Source organism: Anneissia japonica, unplaced genomic scaffold (genome assembly GCF_011630105.1).
Source record: "Anneissia japonica isolate Jap-2015-1 unplaced genomic scaffold, ASM1163010v1 scaffold1951_len603592_cov169, whole genome shotgun sequence".
NCBI lineage: Eukaryota > Metazoa > Echinodermata > Crinoidea > Comatulida > Comatulidae > Anneissia > Anneissia japonica.
Window position 1 is genome coordinate 442,383 of NW_022741522.1, and position 20,775 is coordinate 463,157.

The following is a 20,775-nucleotide window of genomic DNA, read 5'->3' on the forward strand; positions in this document are numbered from 1 at the left end:
ACACATGGGACTTCAAAGGCATCGCGCAAACGTTCTTTACGCGCTGCGGCAACTTTGATCTTGGTTCATTTGCATAGCGCTGCGTGCGCGTAGCTTTGCCGAGTGATCTCCTTCTCAATAATACCTCCATGGTAGAACCATGGAGAAAATAAAATAATTTTCTCCATGGTAGAACCCTTCTCCACGAAACATGCAGATATAGTATTTCCTTTAACTCTACGACCAACCCATTGAGGAACACCTTACCAATGGGAGGGAATACTCTGTGGACCGCATTGTTTTTCTTCCTTAATATGTATATTGGTTTGGCTCTGTAATCATTGTCCTTTATTAAACACTGTATTTACCTTTCTTTGATGATTTATTATATATAATTTAACAGTGTTAACGGCTATCTTGATTTATATTATATGTACCTATATTGTTTCTAGCCGTACCTATTGTGTAATGGAGTGTATCTGGTGGCTGTTCAACCATGAAGCCTCCGTGGTCTAATGGTTATGACGCTCGCCTTGACAGCGAGAGGTCGCAGGTTGGAGTCCCGCCAGAGGCATTTTATTACACAATTTCTTTATTTATTTATTTACAGGACTACATCGTTGAGAGCTACGCTACGCGATGTATTATTGTCCTTTATTAAACACTGTATTTACCCTTCTTTGATGATTTATTATATATAATTTAACAGTGTTAACGGCTATCTTGATTTATATTACGGTATATGTACCTATATTGTTTCTAGCCGTACCTATTGTGTAATGGAGTGTATCTGGTGGTATTTGAATCTGTTCAACCATGAAGCCTCCGTGGTCTAATGGTTATGACGCTAGCCTTGACAGCGAGAGGTCGCAGTTTCGAGTCCCGCCAGAGGCATTTTATTACACAATTTCTTTATTTATTTATTTACAGGACTACATCGTTGAGAGCTACGCTACGCGATGTATTATTGTCCTTTATTAAACACAGTATTTACCTTTCTTTGATGATTTATTATATATAATTAAACAGTGTTAACGGCTATCTTGATTTATATTATATATATATATATATGTATATGTATATATATATGCCTATATATATAGGCATATATATATACTTATATACATTTTAGGAATAATGATAATAAACATTGTGTTCTAAAAGTCCACTCTGTTTCCTGTTTTCTTTCTACTATCCATATGCGAACACACGTGTCCGATTCGATTTCGAATTATGATATGTGCAGGCTGCCGGCACCGTGACCTCTGACGATTAGTTCCTTCAAATTTTTACAAAAACATAATGCAATAATGGCATACTGATTATTATTATTGTATTTTCGGTATTATATTTCAGCTTCTCCGAGTTTCTTTCCAATTCTTCCTTCTTCCTTTATTCTTTCATTTTACGTTATTTTATTCATAATTACAGATTACTTACACATACATTTAACATTTTAAGTTTTTAAATATAATTGTTTAAATTTATAGGCTAGTCTCTGTATACTTGTTCTATAATTAGCATAATTCAATCTTTGTTTAATTTAAAGTCGGAGCTATGTCCTGGTCTTGACTACCCTAGAGTCACTCTCAGATAGGCTTATCTTCATATGACTTCTATGAATGGATACACCTTGTTCGAAGCAAGAAATTTACTCAGTACCAAAGGCTTTTATACAAAATTAACTATTATGGAATAAGAGGTAGTACACACAATTGGATTAAATCATGGTTAATAGATAGATCCCAATCGGTATTTTGTAGATGGCTACACACATAAACAAATGTAAAATCCGGAGTACCACAAGGAACAATAAGGCCTAGGCCTATTAGGACCCCTCATGTTCTTACTCTATATTAGTGACATCACAGAATAAGGTCTGAAATGAAACTATTTGCTGACGATTGTATAATGTTTAAAAGTATTAATGATGATTAAGATACCAAACAACTTCAAGAAGATCTAGAAAAAGTAGTGGAATGGTCTAATAAATGGCAAATGAAAGTTAACCCTAGCAAATGCCAAGTGATTAAAATAAGCAATAATAAAAAAAAAAACAATCAGTATTATAAATATTTAATGAGTAATGTTGTTCTCCAATCAACAAAACAACTCAGTTATCTTGGAGTAACAAAAATTAACGTAAACTGGTAGTGCAGGTCTGCCAACTAAGTAACTGAATATTAAATTGCAGGATTTTAACGTTGATGAATATTATTTGTTAGCTACATACAGTAATGTCCTATACCAAGGCTTCAAGCATCCTCAACTGAAAATTTTCTGGTACCTTAAGCGACTGACACAAACACATTGTATTATTTAATTAGGTCTATAATTATTGATATTATTATTATAATTAATGTTATTGTATCATTATCGGTATTTTATTACAAATTTATTATAAATCAAAAATGAGTTACACATTAAAAGAGATGCATACTTTAGTTGATTTGATATTGCCCATTGTTTCGTTAAAATCTACGAAGACATGGTCGTATCATTCTGTTCTTTTATTCCATTATATAACTTTAATGCTGTGTGATGGCCATAGTCTACCAATAACAACGAACCCCAGCCTGCATACCGCATTATCTGCTTGGCATTGGTCATCTTAGCTTTTGCATCAATTTCCCTCTTCTTTCCTAGACTGTCGACGCGCTTGTAGGCTGCAGCGGTGCTTTCGATCGGAGATGCTCGCTTGTTATACGAGATGACGCAATAATTCTCATCGCATGATGGGGGCTTGTGATTGTACGAATGGGTTAACTTTAAGACACATATGTCCTTGTCTGAAATGTTAATGAATTCATCTTCAGTGACTGGTTTGCATGGCTTAACTATGTCGTCTGGAGAAATTATGGTAAACTCATCGTCATCTATCTGAGCATGTTGTTTCGAGTTTATTGTTAACGCGTCTGCAGGAATTGGTAAAATGTCTTCTAATGAAATGATGACAAACGCGTCGTTATCTAACTGTCCATTTTGGGAGGATTTAGTATCAGATACAGTTGGTAACGCGTCTGCGGATATTGGTATAATGTCGTCTAAAGAAATGACTACAAACGCATCAGTGTCTAACTGTTTAAGCAAATGATCCTCTATGGAAATGACACAAAAATTATCATCATATAGTGAAGCATCAGCTGCTACATCTGGTAACGCGTCTGTGCGTTCCCGATCGTCAGTTGAAATAACATCAGAAATTTGACCAGAAGAATTAACGAAGAAGACTTTGTATTTGATTTCATCTGTTTCGAAAACAACTCCCTTTACTTCCTTCTTTTTATTGTTCTTTTTATCGTCACTCGTTTCCTCACTTTCTTTATCCCTCATGTCTATTTGGACCTCATCCTTATCCTCATCTAAGGGAGTATTATCCGGGATTTTATCGTGCTTACTACAGAGAGAAACAACAACAAAAAAATATTAATGAAATAAAAATTGTTCACACGTAGTGGAGCTAATTTTAAGCTAAGTAATAGCAGCAGCTGGTAAATTATAGTAATATTCACTTGAATCATGTTGCTGCTAAACACTGGAACATAAGTAATGTATTAATGTATATATCAAATTTTTAACATACAGTGCTCAAACGTATAGGGACATGATGTAATAAATCGTATCAAACATAGTTCCTCAACGAAAATTTCTTTATCATAATTGTATGAAAAAAAAAAACGTCTCTGGTGGGAATTGAACCCGCAATCTCTCGACACTTCGGTTACCGTCATACAATTTAGACCACAGAGGCCCTTACGATATCAGTACTGAGGGCTCACACAAAGCAGAGCCAATTTTATGCTACGTAGGTCTAATAGCTTTTAGGTAGCAGATGGTAAATCATAGTAAACAATATTCAAATCAAGTTCCTGCTCAGCACTGGGGAACGCAATATAAATCAAATAGACAATACAGTGCTCATATATATATAGGAACATATAAACCGTATCAAACACATTTCTTTAATTCCTTATTATAGTTGTATGAAAACAGGGGTCTGTGGTGGGAATCTTTAACTATCTCAGCGAGCGTTTTAAAAACTGTTTTTGTACATTTCATAAAGAAGTCTCCGAAGTTATTTATATAAAAAAAAATAGGCTGTTTACCGTATTTATATGTTCTGTTAATCGTATGTTCTCTCCCCCAAAACGACCCTTTACATAGCCTTTTTAATTATACTTACAATCTTCTTCTGGGCAAAAAGTAGCAATCCTATAGCAACGGCCCCCTCCCCCGATTTTGTTTTTGTTTGGAAGGTAAAAGAAAAGAAAAAAAATGAAAGAAAGAAAAAAACAAAGAAACAAAGAAACAAGGAGGAAAAAATTGATAGCCCAAAACGCCCCAGAGGTTAATTTCCCATAGGGTCTCGATTAGTCCCACTTTCGCCCCCCACCCCTTTCGGCCTCTCCTTTTGGACATCTTTCTGGATCAGCCCCTGCTTTAAGGTTTGGTAAAATTCAATCGTTAGACCATCGCACCCTGGTGCTTTGTTCTGTTTTTGTTGCAATTACTTTGTTGTTGAAACAGGAAATAGGTCTACGTAGACATACGTACCTTTGATGGAAGTAACAAAGTGCCATTTTGATAACAATAACAATCAAGATTGAACTTAATGTCCCTATTAGAACCGTCGGAATTGCGAAACCAGAGGATTTGCTCTCACCTTTAAAAAATAAATAAATTTAAATAAAAACATTTTTATTCTTACATATCATATCAATTTAATTGACTTTGTAGACGGGTGTCGGCTAACTCGTACCCATGCCAACTCGTACCCACTTTGGCGAACCCTAACTCATTCTAGGTGCACTCTTACCCATCATTGGCTACTTCGTCACCATGACTTTTGGTAAACTCGTACCCAAATATACAGTATTTTATTAGTATAGATGTATAAGAATATTGTGTATGTTTTTTTTTTCAAAATCATTTGTTTTGATATTTAACATTATTTATGATAGTTATGCGCTATTTGTTTCACTATGTTTCATATTATATTGTAATAACCATGATCTTGATCTTGTACTAATGACCTTTGTCGAACTCGTACCCAAATGCTTTCAAACGTATCTATTTATAAAATTGAAGGAAATATAATGAATTATGGTAACTGTACAGTAGGAAAGTATAATACATACTCCAAGTATTGAAATACACGCCATCGTGTTGGGATTCAATATTTCGACATTAATGATGTCATCATCAGGAATGAGGATTACCGGACATTTAGCTATTGGCTAAATGCTGGTACTCTACCTCTATAAGAACTCATCACGTAAACACATGATTAACAAAAACAAAAAACAAAAACAAAACAAAAAAAATTAAAAACAAAAAAAAACAAAAAAAACAACAATAGGCCTAAGGCTAGTTATAAGGGCGATTGAAAAAGAATACATTAACGACAACACCATGGAGGATTAAATTTAGACTTATTCCTCCATTGTAACACTGACGATTGCGTGGGCTACCGTACTGAAGCCAATAGCTAAATGTCCGGTAATCTTGTGTACGTTTTTTTCAAATTCATTTGTTTTGATATTTAGCATTATTTATGATAGTTAGGCGCTAATGGTTGCACTATGTTTCATATTATATTGTAATAACCATGATCTTGTACCAATGACCTTTTTCGAACTCGTACCCAAAAGTTTTCACACGTATCTATTTACAAAATTTAAGGAAAAAATATGAATAGTAACTGTACACAAAGTCTTTCTGTAATAACGAATGATGACAACACTTTTAAATTGTATGCAAGTTCGTCTTACAATGCGGTTGTCTTCCTTTAAAGGATTGTAAGTTAAATTTTATCAAAATAAAAGCAGCTTTAAAATTAATGACAACGGATTTAGTAAGCTTTTCATCATTTCTCGAAATTATATATTACACTGTCGTCAGGAAAAAGGCGGCCAGCGTACAGGTGACCATAAAAAAAAGAAATATCTCCACTAATCCATTAACATATCTAATCTTCATGGGACATTAACCTCCCCAGCTAGTATCCAAAAATAGGAGTTACATAATATAGTTTTAGTAAACCTATAGGCCTATGGGTTGCTTGAATTGCATTTTAAAGAAACTCTTACCTTTAATTTTCTCAGTAGAAAAATTTGAAGAAATTTTTGGAGAAGTATAATCTTGTCCCGCTATTGTCCTTGTATTTAAAAGAAATCAGGATATATTATTGAGTTCTGGTAAAGCACGTTAAAATTTTAAGTAGCAAATATAACAGTAATATAAAACTCTGGAAATATATTATTATTGAAACCTATACGTAGATTCGGTCTTGATGACGAAAATGACGTCGAATATTGTAGTAACGTTAATATATATATTCATTCTTTCTGCTGGTACGCTACCTCTATAAGGACTCATCACGTAAACACATGATTAACAAAAACAAAAAACAAAAACAAAACAAAAAAAATTAAAAAATTAAAAAAATTAAAAAAACAAAACAATAGGCCTAAGGCTAGTTATAAGGGCGATTGAAAAAGAATACATTAACGACAACACCATGGAGGATTAAATTTAAACTTATTCCTCCATTGTAACACTGAAGATTGCGTGGGCTACCGTACTGAAGCCAATTGCTAAATGTCCGGTAATGCACGATTCGTTATCGATTAACTTGTCTTAAAAAAATAAAAAAATATAAAAAAAAATAAAAACACAAGTACGCCTACCGATACATGTTACTGATAATAAGGACATTGGGCGAAAGTGCTCAATTTTTAAGCCATGTCCAATTACCAATTCTGAGATTCTGAGATGATGATGATGATGATGCTGGTGATAATAATAAGGATGATGGTAACTAGGAGGATGATTAGAATGACAATGTATTATGATGATGATTGTAGGATATCTAATTTGGGGGTATGTGGTATTTATATTTATTTATTGAAACTTCATACACCTAGCAGCCTCACGGTTGAATTACTTGTACTCATGAAGTTGAGAATTAAAGCCCGAAAAGAGAAACCTGTGCTACACATAATTTGTTTCTATTTATATATAAGTAATGTATAGGCATAAGTCACGTGAGTACTATATTGAGAGCAGTTGGAGCGAAAGTAAAGAGTGAGTGACTGAGCGAATGATAACAAAATGACTAAAAATCCAAAATGGGTCATTACCTATTTTCGTGGTCTAGGTTTGGTATGCTTGTTGTCGCAAAAACTGAAAGCAAATAAACATCAAACAACAAATCTATATAATCGATAGTGATATTAATTGAAAATGTATCTGGAAAATGTGTTTGAACATAAGTCGAATATACTGGATTAAATATAAACCTAAAAATTATAACACAGGTTTTCTCTCCACCAAATACTATAAGAGGATCTTATTTTTTATGTTTAATTCATAATGTTCTGGTTTTTTTTTATATTAAAAAACATTTCGGTTATGTTTAAAAAATGTGCCTATGAATGAATAAATATAGGCCTACCAGATTAATTAATCAAATAATGGTAACACCGGCGCTACTGAGCGGAGCAAGCATTTACGGGTTGAGCGAGAACACCGGTCGTAAAGAAACAGAGTCTAACAATGTTTTATTGAAGACTAATTTGTAGCCAATCTCCAGAACGAACTCCTGAATGTGAGAAAGGGAGCTAGGGTGCGTGGTCTGAGTTCGTCCGAGGCCGAAATCTCAGTAATCAGTTGTCCCGACATGTAAAACGGTCTTCCATTGTCACATTCTCCTATAAGGAATTGTTGCACAAGCTACAAGTGTTTCTCCTACTTGTTCTTGTCAGCTTTTCGGAGTTGAGGAGAGGCTATTTTCCAAATAGTCTGCAGAATGTTAGGGCTACTTTTCCATTTCGTTAATTGATATATGTGTCCATTTGTAGGTTATTGTTGATTCTAAGCTTATGAACTGTTCATATGTATGAGTATGTATCTATTTTTATTTGAGGCATCAGGGTGAGTAATCTTGATACATGACCTTTGTTTTCATTTAACTGATGGTGACTGAAAACTCAATGCATGTTTCAGAAAATTGATCTACAATCTCGTGAATATGGACCACAGAATGTGACAAAACAGCTTCATCAGCAAACAACACATCCCTAATGGTGACATGGGGTGTGTTCGGGCGAGAACGGGAAAAATTTACATACAGGGTTCTTACTGGTACCGGTACTAAGGTATTATGCAAATGATGAGTTTTATCAAGTTTCCCTGGACCCTTGCATCACCCCATACTTTAAACATGGACCTTTGAATAAGGTCCATGCTTTAAATAAGAAACGGACATTGGCGTTGGTACACTGCATAATGTTGTTATCTCAAAATCAAGTGGTGAAATGACCGAAGAAGCTACAAGCCTCATAAAGCATAGGGCCTACATTGAAAACTTCCAATAAATTGCAGATGTGCACTTGAGCGTATAAACCCAGAATAAACTTTCATTCGTTTGGCAATGGTAGTATAAAACAAAAACAATTATGTATGTAATAGGGTAACAATCTGGATTGTAGACTAGCCCTAAGTTTAAATAATTTATTTTATCGAGCTTTTCAGTTTAGTTTTTGGAATTAATTCTTGTAAAAGAATACTACTACTACTACTATTACTACTAAGGGTGCGTTCGAGCCAGAAAAATATCCGTGCGAGGTCCGTGTATTTACACGGAAGTTAAATGCCGTGCGTGGCTCGAACGGGGGTAAGATGTAAAAAACATCTGGAACACGCTTGCCTATTTTGACCACCAAATTTAGGGTTATAGAACCGTGTATCGCTGTCAAAGGCCATTATCGCGACCATTAAACATGTTTTAATGACTCTACCGTCTGGCGGTCAACATGAATTAAATTCAACACGCGCGAAAACCATAGGCCTGTCCAGTTTTACAAAAATAAATGCATTCGCTGACCTGTTGTTAATGTTATAGCATCATCTTCATCATTTCAACATGTCTGTGTGGACCGAACCTATGATATGTTACCTTCTCTCATCGTTGGTGGGGGGGGGGGACAGAATACAAAGACAACTGGACGGCACCCGCCGAAACAGCGGTATTTACAAAGAAATAACTGCAAAGATCGAAGAAAAATTTAGGGGAAAGCTGACGGTGACACAGGTCACCAATAAACTGAAGTATTTTTGCGCAGGGAGTACAGTACAAGTGCGTGAAGCGTGGTTAGAAACGTAAATATTGCGTGGCATGACTATATAATATTGGCTCGCTGACCTCAAACGAGTAATTCCGTGGTAAATTTTTACACGGTAAGACAAGATAAGTTTGAATGCTCGAATGCAGGGACCCCCCCCCCCCGTGGTGTAAATCCGTGCGTTTACCTGTCATATACACGGAATTTAATAGGCGTGTATGGCTCGAACGCACCCTAATACTACTTCTGGCGCGTGTTGAAACAGTTAAAGAGCTATCAAAAGGGATTAAGTGATAAAGAATGCCCCCTGCTGCTAAGGCATGCTGCTTTTGCTCCTCCAAAACACTGCAATTTGCATCGTTGTATTATCAGCGGATATCAGCAGGCGGCCCGGGTCCGCGTTTAACACCCATTCGGGCGAGAACTGGAAATGGCCGTTTCCGGATTTATACCGTGTTAACCAAAAAAAAAATAAATAAATAAAAAAAAATAAAAAAAAAAAACTCGCCCGAACGCACCCATAAAATACTTTGGTCTTGGCTTTCAATATTGAGAGCTTCAACAATCTTCCATCACTTCTCGAGTGCAGATTATACTCCCGCAGTCGATGGATCAAAGGCAAAAGAAGATTCCCAATAGCATAGGTGCAAGGACGCTGCCTTGTTTAGTTTCATGCTTTTACATCAAAGCAGTCAGATGTTTCACCTTGTGCTTGCCCTAATGTTGTAATGAAGTGATTTGATGAAGAGCAAGAATTTTGTTGGACACCCAAATTTTCCCGAGATCTTTAACAATCTATATCTGCTGATCAGATCATAAACTCCACAAAATACACCCTGTAAGGTAACTAGCATTGTACTAACGTTTATTGTCCCTGGTTTTCATTTTCTATACAAGCTACAGTACTATTCCTGTTCCTGTATTATTATTATTATTATTACTATTGAATCAAGTTCAATACACCTTTTCAACCTACGTCCTACTGTATGTGTGTAGTGGGGTAATCGGCCAAGAGGAAATAAAGACTTGCATAAAAAAACAACTTTCAAAGCTTGATTATATCATAAAGTTCAAAACTTACCACAACTGCAACAAAAAATGAAACAGAAAACGTGTACATGTTTCTTAAACATTTTAAACTGCCATTTTATCATAGTTAGATTAACACAAATCAATCAAAAAGTTAACGGTTGTAACTAAACACTTTAGTCTTCAGAATTTAAAGTCTTCTGATTGCCGGAACACTGCCTACTGCCAATAGGTTACCTAACCAAGCGTATATAGGCCTAGCCCTCGATTTTTGAGGGCGTATATCTGTCTCTTATACCCATCTAGATGTGTATAAGAGACAGATGTTACTGATAATGTAAACAAAACTAGGGAGCAGCATCATTCTCAATACATTCTATTAATGTTCTACCTCACAAATACGTATCCATTTTACACCAAAATAAAGAAACGCCTCTCGAATAAAAACCTCCCTAGAATAAAGTCCCCTTCAAAAACGATTTTCAACAGTAAGCCCCCGAGGCGTTTTTTTTAAATGAACGGTATACTAATGTAATATACCAAGGCTCTAACAAGCATCCTCAACTTGAAATATGCTGGTACCTTTACCTTAAGCGACTTACACGAAAACATTTTATGTATTATTGTATTATTAGGCTTATTATTAGGCCTATTAATATCATTATTAATTTTAATGTTATTGTATCATTATCATCATTTCATTTATTATAAATATTGAGTTATATAATTACAAGGGAAAATGCATACATTAATCGAATTGATATTGGCTATATTTTGTTGAAAACTACGTGGGCATGTTCGTATCATGCAGTTCTTTTATTACATTATATAATTTTGATGTTGTGTGTCGGCCATAATCTACCAAGCTCAACGAACCCCAGCCTACATATCGCATTTTCTGCTTGGCATGGATCATCTTAGTTCGTTTTATATCAAATCCACTCTTTTGTAGCCTTTCGACGCGCTTGTAGGCCGCAGTGGTGCTTTCGATCAGAGACGCTCGCTTTTTATACGAGATGACGCAATAATTTTCATCACATGATGGGTGCTTGTGAGTGTACAAATGCGTCAACTTTAATACACAGATATCTTTGTCTGAAATGTTACAGAATTCATCGTCAATAACTGGTTTTGAGGTCTGAACTATTTCGTCTGGGGAAATTATGGTAAACTCATCGTCTTCCATCTGTTGTTCCATATGTTGTGGTGATTTTTCAGATACTGGTAACGCGTCTGCAGGAATTGTTATAATGTCTTCTAACGAAATGATGACAAACGCATCATTACCAAACTGTCCATGTTGTGAAGAGTTTTCAGACACAATTGGTAACGCGTCTGCAGAAATGGGTATAATGTCGTCTAAAGAAATTATTACAAACGCATCTTTGTCTGACTGTTCAAGTAAATGATCCTCTATGGAAATGACACAAAAATTGTCATCATATAGTGAAGCATCAGCAGCTACATTTGGTAACGCGTTTGTGCGTTTCCGATCGTCTGTTGAAATAGCATCGGGAATGTGACCAGAAGTATTAACGAAGAAGACTTTGTATTTGATCTCATCTGTTACGAAAACAACCCCTTTTACTTCCTTCGTGTTATCGTCAACACCGGTTTCCTCATATCCTTCATCCCTGTCTATTTTTACTTCCTCTTTATCCTCACCTAACGGGGTGTTATCAGGAATTTCATCGCTCTTACTAAAGAGAAAACAAAAGAAATAGTATTAGGCCTCTACACTGTAAAAACAGCGTGGAGAGGATTTAAACGCAAAGTTCCACGCAATGTTGCCTCGTCTTTTGTTTAAAAGCTAAACGTGTTTAGATACATCTTAATGTGCTTAGGATGTCGGCGTGTTTAGAATTAAATGTGCTTATAGGTATTTGACATCATGATGTCAAATTCATAAGCCCATCTAATGCTAAACACGCCCAGAATACATTAGGCCGTGCCTAGGCACGTTTAGCTTTTTAAACGTGTCACCAAGGACGGGACAGCATTTTTTACAATGTACTGGCATAATATAGTCACTCGGTTTTGTATTGTGTTTGCACAGAGAGTATATACTAGCATGAATCGCTGTAATATCTTTCCATACTGTATTTGTTGAGCTGTTGGAACATAACATAGATATAAACTTACCGCCGATTGGTGTAACAAAGTGTCATTTTGATAACAGTAACGATCAAGATCGAAATTAGTGTCCCTATTACAATCGTCGGAATGGTGAAACCAACCGTTTTGTTGTCACCTGTTAACAAAATATAACATTTTTATTGTATTCATTTAATTGGTCCGTGTAGAAAAGTAAGCCACCTTCAAGTTCACAAAAATGGAGGAAAAGAAATAACTATGCCACCAGTGGGAGCGTGTGTCTACTGCTTTTTATTTATTTATTTATTTTTTTTTTTTTAATTTTTTTTTGTTTGTTATTTGAGGCTACTTTTAACTCTTAACCCATTCAGGTTTTCTGTGTTGGCAATTCACTTGATTAACTGTACAAGTTGATTTTTTAGTTCTTTCCAAAACAGGTCATATCTAGGTATATGTCCTCATATTTTATAGGCGTAGCCTATTTTGGAAGACTGCTCATTTTCATCTTTAGCCTACGACGCAATATCCCATCATGCACCTCTACCGGATTTACTCCTACAAGTAAATTTCCAGACTATAGCTAAGTGTCCCCCGAATGGACAATAGACACAAACATTGTACACGATTTCTTTCCATAAATTCTTTTTTCAATATTGAGATAACAATTTGTGCAAGAATAAACTCAATCACTTGAGACAAAGAGAATATAGATCAATCTTACTGATTGAACAAACTCTGAACAATAAATTGTGAACCTCTTTGAAATAATTAAAGGGTTAGGTGTACAGCAGATCCGTCCACAACAACAATTCAATTTGGAAAAACTCAGCACATGTTTACATAAAATGGAAACAGGCATGTTTCTGCTGGAGAGCAGTCACTTAAGAAGACTAAAAGCTATGCTCCTGAAAAATTCGGGGAAAAAAGACGGAATGCCATTATCAACAAACATAGCACTGGTGCTTCAATATCTTAGCAACCTAACAACATTCTTAGCAAGTTATTATATCAGACTTGCAGAGATCTTAGGTTCACTTTCTTATGATTATCCCAGAGGGCAGAACAATACAGGCCTGCTTATGCAATAAGATCTGAATAACCTCATTATAGTAGATAATTTTACTTGCTTTTATCTAAATAAAGCAGCATAGTTTAAGATTATTGACAACTGGTTAGTATGCTTTTGGTCAATTTCTCAAAATGGTTACCCTGTCAGAAAGGTGGGCAGTGCACAACAGGTGGTCATAAAAAAGAAATATCTCCTCTCCTTTCCTTAGCCACTATCCTCTATTAACATACAACAAAGGCCTAATTAATCTTCGGGATCGTAAGCTCCATAATTAGGCAAACATGTAGTTTTGGTAGACCTATGAGGGTTTCTTGAATTGCACTTTAAAGAAACTCTTACCTTCAATTTTCTCAGTAGAAGAATTTGAGGAGATTTTTGAAGAAGTATAATCTTGTCCCTTTATTGCTCTTGCATTCAAAAGAAGTCAGGAGACATTATTGTGTTCAGGTAAATCAGGAATGTAACAGTAACAAATAGAACAATAATATAAAACAATGAAAATATATTATTAAAACCCATACGTTTTTACAAGTAGATGCGGTCTTAATGACGCAAATACCGTACATTATTACGTCAGCTTTCTGCTGTACCCCATTTAAGTACTCATCAATGTAAACACGTAATTTATTAACAAAAAACAATAATACTAGTGAAAAAATGAATAATAACATTAACGATAATACTGACATATGTGTGGACTTCTGAAAACAGTAGCTAAGTGTCAGGTATAAACTGCACGTTTCGTTATTGACTAGCTTGTCTTTAAAGAAACACAAGTACGGTTGCATGATAATGATAAGGATGATGATGATGGTGGTGATGATTATAATGATGAGGCTGATGATAATGTTTAGGATTATATTTAATTTATGATTTATGGGGGTATGTCTTATTTATATTTTTTGTTTATTTAAACTTCATATACCTCGCGGCCTCACGGCTGAATAACTAATTTGTGCTAATGAAGTTATACATTATAAACTTGAATTGAAAAGTCTGTCCCACATATATATTTTTTTTCTGTTTATAAAGTAATGTATATAAAAATGAGAACTGTATTTGAGAGCAGTGGAAACGAAAATAAAAAGTGACTGAGGCAATGAGGGTATTCGAATGTTTCATTTCGTTGACTACGAGTATTATTTTCATTCGACTGGTTCGTAAATGGACTTCGTTGACAACTAAAATTAAAGTAAACCAGAGGCCGATTGGTGACTTTAGAAACAACATTTGTGTTAATATAATTTAGATTAAATTTAAGGGAAAAAAATATAATATTTACCCACATGAAGTCAAAAAAATAATTTTAGGCCAACAGATTTTAAAAATCACAGAAATATAAGTAGTCCTAGTTCCTGTTTTCATGTTTATATTCTTAGTTTTTTTTAAACTCATTTTAGATCTTCTGCTAGGCCTATGTTTTAAATTGCGTCCATAAATGAATAAATAATGATAATACTGGCACTTAAACGGAGAGAGCATTTACGTCTTATTATAGTAAGACTAAATCTGGTTACTTGCATCTCCAGTACGAACCCCTGGAACAAGAAGGAATTGACGTTAGCGTGCATAGTCAGAGTACACGCGGGCCGAAGTCATGTTCTGACATGTAAAAAAGGTATTTTTTTTAAGTCACATTCTTCTATAAAGAATTGCTCACACTGCTTTCTCCTATTTGGTCCTGTCAGCTCCACTGGCTGGAGGAGCTTCTCTCTAATAAACATAAATGTTGGAAAATGTGAAAAGTACTCTCCTGGATAAGTTTAAAATTTATTTATGAATTATTGTAACGTATCTAGTATTGTACTAGTGTTCATTGTCCATGGTTTGTGTTTTCTACACAAGGTAATATTGAACGGTTAATAATTACGAAACAAAATAACTTTCAAGGCTTAATAATCATAACTTACCCGAACTGCAACAAAAGCAAACGTATACATATTTCTCGAACAAGAACTGTCATTTTACCGTTGTTAGGCTAATACATATCATTAAAAAAGTTAATGCAACTAAACAGGTCATTTAAGTCTTCAAAATTAACCTTCTGATTGCCAACACAGTACTATATTAATGGGTCACGAAACCATAAAGCGTATTATTTAGCCCTCAACTTGTGAGGTGTATATCAGTTAATAATAGACTCATTGTTGCTCAGTACCACTGTACGTATATATAAGCCTATATAGTTTGGATGCTTAATACTGACAAAATGTCAGGCGATCTCTAATCCAGAGAGAAAACCAGAGTTTCCTTGCAGTATTTGATCTTCAATAATAAAAAAAATCTCTAAATGCCTGATTGCGTTATTCTGTACATGCTGTCGTTCGGTAAGAGGAGCTGACCTATTGAACACGAACCTCAGTCGTTACGGGACAGCAGAGATCACAAAAGACATAGTTAAGAATAAGGTAGGTTAGCATTAAAGTTGATGGCCGTACAGAAGAATATAGCGATTAGCTAGTTTATCGAGGCATCCCAGGGCTCAGTGATTCAATGATCCGTTACGGTATTTTAACTAATTTAAGAAGTAAATTCCAAAGAATTTGCCAACAGTTAAAAAAATATACGAACATTTTAGGTACCGTAATTGAAATCATGTGTAGTCCATGCTATTGTATAGTGAGCAAGACCGTGATGCATTTACATAAAAATATTTTATTTTATTTTATAGAAACATTGCAAATTATAATCTACTCCCTCTCTTTAGTGCTGCAGTCTGTATTGAAACACAATATTACTAATAGCAATTTCAGTCCAGTTTTGCAGTCGCATTATTTAGGTTTCATGGACGTTTCAGGTTTGGTTAACTTTTTTTTAATTTTTTTTTTTGTATCTTTAAACGTCAGGCGACTTTCAATAACTATAAGCGTCCCTCCTCTCTCCTTATGGGGTCGTGACCCATACTTTCAGAGGTAATGTTTGGGCCTACCCACTGGAAAAAAATGTTTCCTTCAGGTGTGCTTGTGTGTACTGGGGTAAGACTTAAACACACTCACCCACACACACATGTATTAATGGGCCTAAATGCTAAACACAGCGTTAGTATAGACTTAACTGTTCGATTTAACGAATTATATTTATTTTTATTAGTACTTATGGACATTTATAGATTATTTATAAGTTCTAGGGCCTATATGCGGTTTTCAGTTAAATTGGAGAAGAAAAAAAATACAAGAAGAGGAGAGAACAAAACAAAACAAAAACAGCCTGAAAAAGGAGAGAAGTTGAGTCATTTCTTAAACATGGGCAGAGGAGGAGGCTCTAGGGTGTGAACAAGATGCTCGAGTGTTATAAATTATAGATTTTGGTCAGTGGTACTCTATAATACATTCATTGGGCTGTCTATAAACATAAGAGGCCAATGTGCTGGTGCCCTAAAGAAAAAGGCAATTTTTGATCAATTTAAGCTGTTTCTTGGCGGGTTTTAGAACCTGTAATCTCTAGAAATATGTTTTCTTTTTTTGATTTGACGAATAGCGGCTGACAGCATGCGAGTGTCGGGGTTGGTGGAGGCCTTTGTGACTCTTCCCAAGACTTTAAGCGGATGTATCTGAGAGACTGAGTACGGTATGTAGAGCTACAGGATGCCTGTCGGACAATCAATGGAAGACACAAAGAATATTAGAGGCGGATTTAAGTGGGTCCCAGGCCCCGAACCCCACATTTTTCAAAATAAAAAAAAATGGAGAAAACATTATATCCAAATTTAAGTCTGAGTGTCATTTCTAGACATCTAGAGGTACCATAATCATAGGTTTTCTTACCTCCGCACCAACCACGGTATGGGCTGAGGTGACTAAACCTTCCATTTGTGAAAATCCCTCTCGGCCCCCTCTATTTCAAATTCCTAAACCCGCCACTAAGTATGAGTGATTCAGTATAAGGTGAATATGGCAAAACATAATGTTAAGAATCCAGTGTGAGCTCCATCCAAACCAAGGACCGGAGTTAAGGTAGGCCTACATCAGTATGATGGTGTAAAATTAACAGCAATCAATTGAGAGCTAAACGCAACATTATTTAAGAAAATATTTATATCTCAACAAGAAAAAAAAAAAAAGAATGACAAACTATTGATATGGTCAGAGAATTGTAGTTTCAGTATATTAACTCTATTGAGAAAAAAAAACAAAGTTTATTATTAGTTAATTATTCATTAATACACAACATACAAGAAGACTACCTAAAATAATATAATACCGTACAATACAAATATTAAAAGCTATGGTGGAAAATTATTCCCCGCGGAGACCAACTCGGTGTTTCTAAGTAAATTTCGGGGCCAGGAATTAAAAGTTTGGGCTTAACTACATCACTTAAATAGAATATGGTAAAATATTAAAAAGACTGCTTGTTCAATTTTCATTTTTTTCCTTTAAGAATTCTTTCAGCATAGATAATATTAATAATAATAGTAATAATAGGCCTAATAATAATAATAATAATAATAATAATAATAATAATAATAATAATAATAATAATAATAATAATAATAATAATAATAATAAATCAGTATATGGGGAAGTTAATCTCAGTATTGAAATTTAAAATCATTTGTTATTCCAGTAAATTCCAAAAACTATATAAAAACATTTTTTGAAATTAACTTGCCCATTTTGAAATAACATAAAGTTATCAACTTGAACATAGAAATTAGTGTTTTAAAAAAATGTCTACCCATCAGTTTACAGCGAAAAATGATAAAAATGATTATTTTTATTACAATTTGTTGGTTTAAAAATCAGGGTACACATTTTTTAAATTCAATAATTTCTATGCACAAGTTAATAATTTGTATATTATTGCAAAATGAGCACGTTTATTTCAAACTTATTTTTTTTAATGATTTTTTGACATTAGCAGGGACAATACAGCTTTAAATGTCCCTAGTTGATATTCTACAAAGAATGAAATTTGAAACATTAATTTAAATTTTTTTTTCTATTGTCTAGCAAATCGTACATTATGAAAGCAACTTTTATATAAAGTTCAAAAACATACCGTAATACAGCAAATAATTATATGGAGTAATTATATGCGCACACTCTCCGAACGTTAAAAATAAAGTGCCATCAAATCATAAATTAATGTTTCTTCGTGTGCTTCTTGAGAGGAATTTTCAATAACAGTACTACTAAGACAAGACACAGACTGCGAGTTCCGTAGTGTCGGTATACAAAGGACCTGATGAATTATTTTCGAAGTTCCATTGAATCGAACAACTATAATATGTGTCAAATAGCAAATAATTGTAGTAAATATAAACAATCTTGAATTGGTGAATTAACTGAATGCACACTCAGTACTTTGACCTGGGTCAGTTTATTGACCTTGGCTCGCTAAACCAAGCGCATCACTGGGATTCGACAATAAAAGCTAATGGGTAATAAATGCCGATAACACTTTTTATTTATCTACGGAATAAATACCGAATTCATAATTTTTCATGCAAAACGAGAATTCCACAATATAGGACGTTTATTGAGAATAATAAATAAACAAAGCTAGGGCATTAAACGGTTCACGACTATGTACGACTTATTTTCATACACAACGCATGCAATCCATAAATACAGTAATAATATAATAACATATGCCCTAATTGTCGTATATGCCATATTAACAGTTAACCATAAAAAGTTATAAACATCGTAAATAAAAAATATTAGCTTATAGTTGCACGAATGGCGGTGTATAAGTAGTGTATTATGCATGGAATATATATATATATATATATATATATATATATATATATGTATATATATATTAGCTTATTGTATTTAATCGAATAAACGTCCCGAATTTGAATAAATGCCTCCACCAGAGCCTCACTTTGGGATAAACGCATCTCTCCAGTAAACGCACCTGGGCGTTTATTTTGTCCTCAAATTGGCGCCCTCTTAAATGACTGTAAACAATACGGTACTAATGCAAGCAGCATTATTCTCAACAGATTCTATTAGTGTTCTTCTTGAGTATAGCATTTTTGTTGTTGGTTGGGATTGGGATAAGTCTTAGGATCACTCAATAACACACTAGACGGTATACGGTATATATAAATAAATTAGGCATCTATGAAATAGGGGCGTGTTTGTTCCGGTCCAACATATGTAGAGACTGATCGCAAGTGACAGAAAACAAGGTTTGACGTATTTCGGAAACATATATATATATATATATATATATATTTATTTGTACATAAATATTTCGGTCGTCTCTGCAACTTTCCTCGGTGTAAACTCACTTCTGAGTATTGATCATTTGCAGGTGCAGAAGGCATGGTTATATTTGGAAGTTTTGTCAAATTACTGGGAACTATACTCGCACAGACAATGTATTAGCCGAAAGTGACTGTTAACAAAGACACACACAAGTTAATATGTTAATAGATAAGTTTACAAATTCAAATGTTTAATAGAAAATATATTACCATATAAATTATTTAATACAAAATTTTAGTACAAAAAAATACAATATAAAATACCCTTAATGGTTATTCAAAAGTAAAATGCTATCAAGCGTTCTCCAAGTCATCGTAAAATATTGCAACATTACACTAAAATATATTTTTCGATAAACATGTTTAAGAAACCATCTTTATATCAAATGCATACTGTATTCAATACGCAACCAACACATGTACAATCAGAAACGATAGAATTTACCTTGTTTTATACTTTTAGGCAGGACAGTTTAGAATTAATGAAAAGATCATTCAGAAGTTTTTTACCAGCCTTATTATCATTCAGTTACTGATATTATTACGGATTGAAACAAACGTAAGTATTGCTAGATTTCAATGAAATGCAATAAATAAATAATATTCATGTTTCGTATTACGTTCAGTCTTTGAAAGTGTATAATTTACCGCCTAAGACGCGAATTTGTCTATCTTTCAAGGCAAGTGAACTCTAAATCCTAGGGTTGGAGTGTGCCATCACCAATAATCTTAAAGTTAAACACTCGGTTGCATTACATATTCATGCAATGGAATGATTAGTGGCGGATTTAGAGGGGCGTAAGGGGCGTACGTCCCCTCTATATTTTTTGTCAAGCTTTTTAGAAAATTACCATGCTAAATAGTAAAAATCAATCAAATACAAACACAGATTTATGAAAGTGATGGAGGTTTAACACCTTGCACCCATATCAGGGGCTCTTCCTTGAGACTCCCACGCAGTTCGCATATTCACACCCGTCTGGATCCGCCCCTGTGATTTGGAATAATGTTTATTTAAAGTACTGTACGAAAGAAAGTAGAATAAAGTTCTTACCATTATTGTAAATATAGATATTGATATTAGTTATAACAATTATTAACCTTATAAATTATGAATTAAAATATATTAACATATCTAAATCTTGCAACATTTTCACCACTTTCGAGCAATCGATTAAATTAATAATGAAAATACGACAATCAGATTTAACTCTAATAAATTTCAAATACAGTGCAACGGATATTTTCCTGTCCCGTTT

General features: G+C 34.3%; 2 protein-coding genes across 4 annotated transcripts; both read right to left on the minus strand.

The window, feature by feature from the left end:
• Window positions 1-1,628: 1,628 nt before the first annotated feature.
• On the minus strand, window positions 1,629-10,413 carry LOC117118738. Its single transcript, XM_033263417.1, has 5 exons — window positions 10,186-10,413; window positions 7,122-7,164; window positions 6,069-6,136; window positions 4,534-4,642; window positions 1,629-3,376 (listed from the first exon to the last, which is right to left on the minus strand). Exons 1-5 carry the CDS (start codon window positions 10,256-10,258, stop codon window positions 2,458-2,460), a joined length of 1,212 nt encoding a protein of 403 aa, XP_033119308.1. The 5' UTR covers window positions 10,259-10,413; the 3' UTR covers window positions 1,629-2,457.
• A 62-nt stretch (window positions 10,414-10,475) lies between these two features.
• On the minus strand, window positions 10,476-18,544 carry LOC117118732. 3 transcript variants are annotated; one of them, XM_033263409.1, is made up of 4 exons: window positions 18,298-18,544; window positions 13,636-13,703; window positions 12,276-12,384; window positions 10,476-11,833 (listed from the first exon to the last, which is right to left on the minus strand). In XM_033263409.1, exons 3-4 carry the CDS (start codon window positions 12,299-12,301, stop codon window positions 10,918-10,920), a joined length of 942 nt encoding a protein of 313 aa, XP_033119300.1. In that variant the 5' UTR covers window positions 12,302-12,384; window positions 13,636-13,703; window positions 18,298-18,544; the 3' UTR covers window positions 10,476-10,917. The 3 variants fall into 3 exon arrangements, with proteins under 3 accessions (XP_033119300.1, XP_033119299.1, XP_033119301.1); XM_033263408.1 differs by lacking the exon at window positions 18,298-18,544 and adding an exon at window positions 15,207-15,440; XM_033263410.1 differs by lacking the exon at window positions 13,636-13,703.
• Between the last annotated feature and the right edge of the window lie 2,231 nt (window positions 18,545-20,775).